We start from the raw sequence: 9,271 nt of genomic DNA on the forward strand, positions 1-9,271 counted from the left end.
GCGCTTCCAGAGGTGGCTGTGGTTTCTAATTCTTCTCTCACTGCCATCCTGAACCCAAGGCCCCCAAGTTCTCCTCTGGCTCCTGCTTTTTCGGGAGGTGGCTAATCCTGAGCTAATTCTACAGGAAGTGGTACAGGGGGTGTCTTCCTGTTGCCCAGTTACACTAACGAGGCAGATTTTCTCTCCAAAACTTAAAGACTCCCCCAGGACTAACGTGCCCCTTTAAGGCAATGAACTCATTAAAGTGAATCATCCCTCCCAAAGGTGTGTATCAACCTAACGTGTCCCAAGGCTGAAAGGATTCTAGAAACAGTCCATGCCAAGGCCACACACCTCAAACAAAGGCAAGCTTCCTGTCACAGAACTCAGGTCAGGCACAGAGTCCGGGGCCCCGGGGCCAGGCTCCCTGTGCTAAACACGAAAGGCCTACTTTCAGGACTGGGGAGAGAAAGACTCGCTCTCTCCGATGCGCTGTAGGCAGATTCACTGTCCCCCAGGATGGACTGGAGGCCATCAATATCAGATGTGCCACGAATCAATATCACATGTGCCACGAATCGCCAGCTCATCGCGAAGGCAGAAAGCGTGGTACAAACACAGCCACTCCCGCAGCAGATGGCCCCAGCGTGCCTGGCAGGGCTGTCAGGGGGCAGGTTCACAAGAGCAGAAAGGGCTGCGGCCCACACCTCGCTGGACGCCCCCCACCCACCCAAGTTAGCCATCCCATCCACCCAAGTAACTTAGTCACCAGACACAAACAGGAAAACCCGGGGGCTCACAACACTACTTTGTGCAAAACTGACTTTAACCTTTTATTCCAAAGCTTGTGTAGACCTCCTAGACTTAACCCAGCGATTCTATACTGCCTCGTGTTACCTTTGGTCTCGCTAGGCTGATAGGAGGCAGGTGAAAACCCTTGAATGTTGACTCAAGACATCCCCGGCTGGAGTTAACCCCTTCGTACCCCCCCAAAGTGGCTGAAGTCGCTGGCGTTCTTGCTCAGCTAGGAGATGGCTAACTGCTGTACGCACAGGTGGACCCGGCGAGCTAACAGGCTACCACGGGAAGCGCCTGGCAGTCCGACTCCGGGCCGGAAATGAGCGAGCCAGGGCAGCACTGCGCTCCATGGCAGGCCCAGAGACGTCCCCGGCGTGGCCAGGACAGCAGCCACAGCGTGCACAGATGTCCCCGGCGTGGCCAGGACAGCAGCCACAGCGTGCACAGACGTCCCTGGCGTGGCCAGGACAGCAGCCACAGCGTGCACAGACGTCCCCGGCGTGGCCAGGACAGCAGCCACAGCGTGCACAGATGTCCCCGGCGTGGCCAGGACAGCAGCCACAGCGTGCACAGATGTCCCCGGCGTGGCCAGGACGCGAGCGATGCGCTCCCCTTCCAGGTGGACCCCACTTTCACTTCTAGAATTTTCTCTGGGGTTCTTTCATTCCGTGCACAGTGCAACCCTGCAGGGGATCGCGCTGCGCCTACAGCAGAGCTGTCAGCCTCAACACCCACGTGCACAGAGCTGCTGAGACCCGGTTCCCCTTTTTCCCAACTCCCACATGCTTCGGAGCGGAACCCGATGGCGGCCCGCGGGCGGCGGGGGTGCGCGGGGGAGGTCGGAGCGTGAGGAAGGCACCCGCCCGAGACCCGGCCCCGCGTTCGTTCGGGGGAAAGTCCTCGCTGGAAGCAGCTTTTCGGCCACCAGAAAGCCCAGAGGGCGCCCACCGTGTCCGCAGAGAGCCCAGCCCCCACAGAGGCCCGGAGCGAAGCCCACTCCCACCAGAGCACGCACGGGTGTCCACCTGTCAGTCACCGGCCCCAGCCGGCGAACACTCGGGGTTCGGCCCAGGGCACGGAGCCTTCCGCTCCGGACGCCCAGACCTGCCCCTGCGCCAGGACCTGTCAGCCAAGCCCCCCGGGGCCCCCGCGCCGCCTACCCGGAGCTCGCCCTCGGTGCGGTGCAGTCCGAGACGCCGCAGCCCCACGGCCAGGTCGTTGACGCACAGGCCGCCGTCGCGGTTCACGTCGAGCGTCTGGAAGAGGCTCCACAGGCGCAGCCGGTGGTCCGGACCCCCGCAGACGGCGCCGCCGCACGGGTCCCCCACGGAAGCCGGCGACGAGGCGGGCGACGAGGCGGGCGACGAGGCGGCGGCGGCGGCGTCCGGCGGCGGGGAGGCCACGCAGCGGCACAACACGCTGCTCACCATCGGGCGCGAGGCGGGGGCGCCGGGCGCGGGCGGGGGCGGCGGGCCGGCGGACGGCGCGGAAGGCACGCCGGTCTCCTCAGACGGCGAGCGCGGGCTCCCCGAAGCCGGCAAGCTGGCGGGAGGGGCCGCTTCCGGGAGCCCCGCCCCGCCGCGCCCCGCCTCCAGGGCCACGCCCCCGGGCCGACCTCCGGCCAGTCACAGGCCGGGACGGCGACCGGGACTGGGCGGGCCGCGGGGCGGAGCCTGCCTGAGAACTACCCGGATCGATGGACAAGGCGGGGCCGTCCCTGCTCAGCCCGGGGCCGATTCAAACTGAGCGAGGCGGGGATTGGCTGAGCCGACCGGAGAAGCATGCATTCACGCAGCGATAGGCCGAAGTCGTGTGATTGGCAGGCGGAAGGCCCCGTGTCCAATTTCCCTTGAGAGACGTAGTTTAAGGCTGCGGAAGCGTAAGGCTGGTTGGAGCGGTCGTAACCTTCCGTGGAAAATAGAACTATTAGGAGAGCAATCGTGAGCTGCAGTTGTGAGGCCGTTTGTGCTTGTGGGTGGAATTAAAAATTAATGAGCGAAGGCACCAAGTATCCTTAGGATACCGGGTTTTGATAATCTAACTCCCTAGACCACCAATAAAATAGCTGAATTTAACGGCATAATGGTCGTAATACTGATGATTGAGCGACAGAACGACTTTCCAATAGAAGTGAATAAAGGCTAGGTGGGCGGAGCGCTCTCGAGCGACAGACATACCCGTAGACCAATGAAAAGGCTAATTCCAGTAAGTAGGCGTACTCTTTAGCTGAGCGACCGACCGAACTAGCCAGTGACCGACGCAATACTTGAGCTTCGCCCAATCGGGGGGGCGGGTTCTCCTGGAGAAGCACTGGGAGGCGGGAAGAAGGGAAATGGGCGGATCTCCGCACACCCCGGCGGAAGAGGCAGATTCAGGAAGCCATTACGCAGCTGGCTGGCCGCGGCCCGGCGGGTCGAGGCTGGGCCCTACGCATTTTGCGTAGCGAGGGGGGTTACCAAAGTCCTGGTACTTGGCCTTGAGCAAGCCGAGCCTATCCCCTGTGGGGGTGGGTGGGCGAAGGGTGAGGCTGAGGAAGGAGAAAGGGGAATTGAGGCAAGTGAGGGAATTACAATTTTTTTTTTTTTTTTTAAGAGAGGAAGGTAGTGGCCATGGCCGTGCCAGCCAAGAAGAGGAAGATGAACTTCTCTGAGCGGGAGGTGGAGATCATCGTGGAGGAGCTGGAGCTGAAGAAGCACCTGCTGGTGAACCACTTCAACGCTGGGGTCCCTCTGGCCGCCAAGAGCGCGGCCTGGCACGGCATCCTGAGGAGGGTCAACGCCGTGGCCACCTGCCGGAGGGAGCTGCCTGAGGTCAAGAAGAAGTGGTCAGACCTCAAGACCGAGGTCCGGCGCAAGGTCGCCCAGGTCCGGGCCGCCGTGGAAGGTGGCGAGGCCCCGGGGCCCACTGAGGAGGATGGAGCCGGTGGGCCAGGGACAGGTGGCGCCGGTGGCGGCGGTGGCCCGGCGGTAGCCCCCGTGCTGCTGACCCCCATGCAACAGCGCATCTGCAACCTGCTGGGCGAGGCCACCATCATCAGCCTGCCCAGTGCCACAGAGATCCACCCCGTGGCCCTCGGACCCACGGCCACTGCAGCCGCGGCCACGGTCACCCTGACACAGAGTGAGTGACCTCTCTGCTCAGTTCGGCGTGGATGGGAAGGGCCAGCAAGCGCTGGGGCTGCCTGGGGTCAAAGGTCAGAGGGGGGTCTCGGAAGACCAGGAGGCCCCTCCCGGGGGGCTCCCCGAGGCAGCAATGATCTTGACCTCCTTGGGACTTCCTCACACGTGGAGTGGACTCCCTGGGGGCCGAGTGGCGCTCTCCTGTGTTTGGCCACCATTCGTGCCCGTGGCTGAGCTCCACCTGCTGAGCTGTGTGGTCCCTGAAGACAGAGGCCGTGACAGGACCGTCGCAGCAGCAGGCGGCAGGACATACATGTGGGGTGACTAGATGGCAATCATAGTGCCCCAGTGCCCCAGGGACACAAAGACAGAGGGGTTCTGTGTTCCCAGAGCAGAGCAGGGAGCCTCCAGACTCCTGGAGCCACCTGCTCATTCATTCATTCATTCATTCATTCCGCGAGCTCTGGCTCTTACGCCGTGTGCGGTGAGAGTGCACACAGGCCGGCTCAAGGCTGGGAGGACGGATGAGGGCGTGGGTGAGCGGGTCCACCAGCACTTGGGAAGGCCTGAGGTCTCAGAAGAGGAAGGGGCTTCCTGGCGGGGTGAGGGCGGGGCTGCACAGGTCCGTGTGCACTCAGGCTCCGGCAGCCCAGCTGGGATTCCTGGAAGTTCTCTGCTGTGGCTGACAGCAGATCTACCTCGGCCTGGGGCTTGGAGCTGAGATGAGGGGGTGTGCCCGTGGCTGTGACCTCTGCTGATGTGTGCCGGGCTAGGAGGAGCTGGCCGTGTGTGTGAGTGCCATCCCCCTGCAGTGTCGTGTGCAGAGACCACGGTCTCGGTACTATTGTGGGACAGGACAGAGATTCTGGTATCCCTCTGACGAGGGTGACCAGAAAGACAGGGAGGTGTTGGCTGGGCGCGTTAGCCGATGCTGTCCCGTTCTCGCTTGTTTCTGTCCGGTTACGGGGGACATGGACGCCAGGAAGGCATCCAAGGAGGTAGGACTGGTGCGGCTGCAAACAGCCTGTGCAGGTGCTCGAAGCCCGGCCTCTGACGCCCCTGCTAGCCAGAAGCGGCCTCACGGCGGGTAATGAATTCACAGTTCCTGGCCCCTAGCGAGTGCCTTGCAACTTTGGGGAACACCGTTACTGGTGTCTGGGTCTGCCAAGCCCCCTTGGCCACCAAGGTTAAGATGGCGAACCTTGGGCTCTGCATAAGCCAGGGCCTCCTCCCCACCCCACACGGCTAGCTGCATTTCTTCCAGAAAGTGACCTGCCCCTGCCTTGGCTCTTTCTCCCCCTGCAGTCCCCACAGAGACCACCTACCACACGCTGGAGGAGGGCGTGGTGGAGTACTGCACGGCCGAGGCACCCCCAGCCCTGCCGGCCGAGGCGCCCGTGGAGATGATGGCCCAGCACGCGGACACGCCCGTCAAGCCGCAGGCGCTCAAGAGTCGCATCGCCCTCAACTCCGCCAAGCTCATCCAGGAGCAGCGGGTCACCAACCTGCACGTGAAGGAGATCGCCCAGCACCTGGAGCAGCAGAACGACCTGCTGCAGATGATCCGCCGCTCCCAGGAGGTGCAGGCCTGTGCCCAGGAGCGCCAGGCCCAGGCCATGGAGGGCACCCAGGCGGCCCTGAGCGTGCTCATCCAGGTCCTCCGGCCCATGGTCAAAGATTTCCGCCGCTACCTGCAGAGCAACACGCCCAGCCCGGCCGCCGCCTCTGATCCCGGACAGGTGGCCCAGAACGGGCAGCCGGACAGCATCATGCAGTGAGGGCAGGGCTGTGATTGGAGGAAACCTCCGGGGTCTCGTAAGCAGCTCCTGTGATTGGTGGGCCGTGTGGACAGCCTCCTCTCTGATGGACATGGACATGGAGACGTGAAGGAGACCAGGAAGAGGAACCTGTTGGGCTCCTGGGACCCCAACTCTCTCGCTCTCACCCCACTCAGATCCGGAAGATGGGGTAGCTAAGGGTCACGCCCTGTGTGCTGGGGGTGGGACACCCCCCACACCGGGTCTCAGAGAACTGTAGAAGGCAGCCGGCCCTCCCTGCGCCATCTCCCAGCCGGGGCCCAGCGCTGGGCCATCCGCTCCGGGTGCCAGCCCTTTGAGGGAGCTCTGGCCAGCGGTGCTGCCGGACAGGCAGTAATGGCGTCTTCCCTGGGAGCCCGAGGAGGGCACTGCCCCCTGCTGCTTCTCACTGTGCCTCAGTTCTCAGGGGATTCCTGCTCCTGCACCCCAGGCACTGCCTCCGTAATCCACCCAGCTAGAGGCAGCCCGGCTCGGGCCTGCTGTGCGCCGTGGGGTGGCCGGGCGGCTCTCTGGTCTTCCGCAGTGTCTCTGGGCAGCCCGTTGGTGGCCTGCCCCTGCAGCTGCTGCCTCAGGTCAAGCTTTGGGTGCTGTCCATTGTAGAACAAACCGGGGTGGTGCTGTCGCCCTGCAGCAGGGGCCTGGGGCAACCTGGTGGTTCCTTCCGGAAGAAGTAGCTTTGAGCTCCTTGTATTTATTCTGAACCCCTCCGGGAAGGCAGCTCTGTGGCCAGGCCCTTTCTCTTGTCCTCTCCTCCGACCACATTTCCAAAATCGAGCGCCGAGCAGCCCAGCGCAGAGTCTCCTCTCTCACCGTGTCATTCAGCACCTGGAGTGCTGGCGGGACGCCCTGTGGCCGAGTGGACCCAGTGCCACGAGGGTCCCTGCTTGTGGGAGGTGGGAGGGGTGCAGCTGAGTGGGGGCCCGCAGCCAGGGCCTTGGTGCACTGGGGGGAGGGGTGCTGTGCCCTGTGTGGAAGGACAGCACCCAGAGGGCATCGGCCTGTCTCATCGTCAGGCTCCCCTCGATGGCCGAGGCTGCTGCACCTCCCCAGATCATTCCTCGAGGGGCGGCCTTGTCCCAGGCATCTTGGCCAGGCGTGACCCGTGGTCCAAAGAGAAGGCTGCGGGTCCCAGCTGCGCCTGCGCTGAAAATGCCCTTCTGGGCACGGTGTTAGAACATCTGCCGCACTGCAGCACGCACTGGGAGGTGGCCCCAATGACAGCTGAGGGGGCACGCGGGCAGCGCCAGCTCCGGCAGGGTGGAGGAGGCTCCGGCCCCACGAGAGTGGGTGGCGGAAGGCAAGCAGCAGGCCCCGGAGCTTGGGCATGCTCACTCCGTGGAGCCCGAGGGCCCCAGCAGGAACTAGCTAAGGATTTGTGGCTTGGTTTGGTTTTTCTCTGGGTTAGAAATCTGAGCCAAGATTGTGTCTGCTCCACGTGGGTAGAAGGAGGGAGCCTGGGTTGCTCACATGGACTTGTTCTTTCCAGGTCACGATTTTAAATTAAAGGAATATCACTTTTCATACACACATCTCCGTGTCTTTTTTTTTTTTTTTTTTTTAAGATTTATTTATTTGAAAGGCAGTTACAGGGAGAGAGGGAGAAAGAGAGATCTATCTGCTGGTTTGCTCCCCAAATGACCTCAACAACCAGGACTGGGCCACGCTGAAGCCAGGAGCCAGCAACCAGGAACTCCACCCAGGTCTCCCACCTGGGCGGCAGGAGCCCAAACACCTGGGCCATCTTCTGCCTTCCCAAGCGCATGAGCAGGAAGCTGGGTCAGAAGTGGAGCAGCTGGGTCTTGAACCAGGGCCCATGTGGGGTGTCCATGTAGCAAGCTGTGGCTTCACCTGCTGCGCCACAGTGCCAGCCCCCATTTCTGTATCTTTATGTTTGTAAACAGGAGAGAGCAGGAGCGGGTAGACTATGGCACACAGGCCAAATGTGGCCCAGCATGCATTTATTGATTTATTTAGACAGGCAGAGAGGACAGCGAGAGAGAGAGACAGAGAGAAAGGTCTTCCTTTACCGTTGGTTCACTCTCCAATGGCCGCCGTGGCCGGCGCATCTCGCTGATCCGAAGCCAGGAGCCAGGTGCTTCTCCTGGTCTCCCATGGGGTGCAGGGCCCAAGCACTTGGGCCATCCTCCACTGCCTTCCCGGGCCACAGCAGAGAGCTGGCCTGGAAGAGGAGCAACCGGGACAGAATCCGGCGCCCCTACCGGGACTAGAACCTGGAGTGCCAGCGCCGCAGGTGGAGGATTAGCCTAGTGAGCCGTGGCGCCGGCCCCAGCATTTATTTTTGTAAATAAAGTTTTATTAGAACACAGTCTGGGGGAGAATTACCCAACCCAGGCTTCACCGGAAAGCTGAGACAGACTCCTTCCTATGCATTGTAAATGGCTCTCAGACCGGAAGAGTCAAACACAGCTGGGAGCCACACCGGCCCTAGGGAGGACAGGTTCCCATCCAGGGACACATGACGCGCCTTTGTTCCCGAGGGCTCGGCCTCCCTGGACCTGGGGGCCACGCTCCCCAACATCTAGCAGTGGTGACAGGGAGGGGACCCCCGTCCGCCCAGGCTTCCTGAGCAGGATCTCACTGGCTCCTCGCGACAGCCCCAGGAAGACGGTGCACACGGTGTCCTCAGTGTGCGGATGAGGGCACTGGGCGTCAGAGAGGTTGGACAAGCTGCCCGAAGCCACACAGCTACCTCGCTCCTCCCTCCTGGCCTCCTAGCTCCTCCCACCTTGTTGGCAAGGAGATGTGACAGCACCTAGAGATGATATGAGCCTGATCTTGACAAGCTTCTAGGTCACACGTCCAAGGCAGCCCCCGGGGGCTGTTTTCCTCGGTGCTTGACCGGGAACGTGGTGAGCTCTCCCACTCACCTGGGACTTCAGGTATACCGCTTCCGGGGGAAGTGAGGATCAACTCCCCACCCCGGTACCTGGATGGTGCTGGTGGGGTGCTGTCACTTAGGTTGTGCCTTAGCGAGTGCACAGAGCACCACACACTGATAAAATGTGGCGGTCAGAGCGGGCTCATACCCTAAAGAACTCGGCCCAGAAGCTCAAAGCAACAGGGTTTATAAATGGAAAAACCGCAGGAAAGGGAGGGGGAATACATGGTCACCAGGGTCGAGCTGACCTAAAGCATATGCTAAAGTACTATCAGTTATAGTCCCAGCAATACCAGTTACAGTCTGCACATAGTCCAGGTGCCGCCCACATCCTACGTGGGACATAGACAAATTACAATCTTTTTTTTTTTTTTTTTTTTTTTGGACAGGCAGAGTTAGACAGTGAGAGAGAGAGAGACAGAGAGAAAGATCACCCCTTTCCATTGGTTCACCCCCCAAATGGCCGCTATGGCCAGTGCACTGCGACCGGCACACTGCGCCAATCTGAAGCCAGGGGCCAGGCACCCCCACCCCCCCAGGACCCAAGCACTTGGGCCATCCTCCATTGCCTTCCTGAGCCACAGCAGAGAGCTGGATTGGAAGAGGAGCAACCAGGACAGAATCCAACGTCCCAACCGGGACTAGAACCCGGGGTGCCA

The 9,271-nt window shown here is 61.7% G+C and overlaps 2 protein-coding genes across 5 annotated transcripts in view; one reads left to right on the forward strand and one right to left on the reverse strand.

The window, feature by feature from the left end:
* Positions 1-2,207, reverse strand: part of SLC25A25 (solute carrier family 25 member 25) — a 39,606-nt gene extending 37,399 nt beyond the window's left edge. The window contains exon 1 of the mRNA XM_062207477.1: positions 1,938-2,207. Coding sequence (XP_062063461.1) covers positions 1,938-2,207 — 270 coding nt within the window. The remainder of the gene's footprint in view (positions 1-1,937) is intronic.
* NAIF1 (nuclear apoptosis inducing factor 1) lies at positions 1,338-7,229 on the forward strand. Of its 4 annotated transcripts, none has more exons than XM_062207479.1 (3): positions 1,338-1,396; positions 3,370-3,897; positions 5,202-7,229. In XM_062207479.1, exons 1-3 carry the CDS (start codon positions 1,351-1,353, stop codon positions 5,672-5,674), a joined length of 1,047 nt encoding a protein of 348 aa, XP_062063463.1. In that variant the 5' UTR covers positions 1,338-1,350; the 3' UTR covers positions 5,675-7,229. The 4 variants fall into 4 exon arrangements, with proteins under 4 accessions (XP_062063463.1, XP_062063466.1, XP_062063465.1 ...); XM_062207482.1 differs by lacking the exon at positions 1,338-1,396 and adding an exon at positions 2,710-2,982; XM_062207481.1 differs by lacking the exon at positions 1,338-1,396 and adding an exon at positions 3,142-3,243.
* The last annotated feature ends 2,042 nt before the right edge of the window (positions 7,230-9,271 follow it).

This window comes from Lepus europaeus, chromosome 12 (genome assembly GCF_033115175.1).
Source record: "Lepus europaeus isolate LE1 chromosome 12, mLepTim1.pri, whole genome shotgun sequence".
NCBI classification, from domain to species: Eukaryota; Metazoa; Chordata; class Mammalia; order Lagomorpha; family Leporidae; genus Lepus; species Lepus europaeus.

Excerpts from the sequence above, each read along its gene's own strand:
- NAIF1 (XM_062207479.1), top strand. The coding sequence starts at position 1,351 with ATGTCCCCGGCGTGGCCAGGACGCGAGCGATGCGCTCCCCTTCCAG. Across the intron at positions 1,397-3,369 it reads GCGATGCGCTCCCCTTCCAG|AGAGGAAGGTAGTGGCCATG; the intron begins GTGGACCCCACT and ends TTTTTTTTTAAG. Across the intron at positions 3,898-5,201 it reads CACGGTCACCCTGACACAGA|TCCCCACAGAGACCACCTAC; the intron begins GTGAGTGACCTC and ends CTCCCCCTGCAG.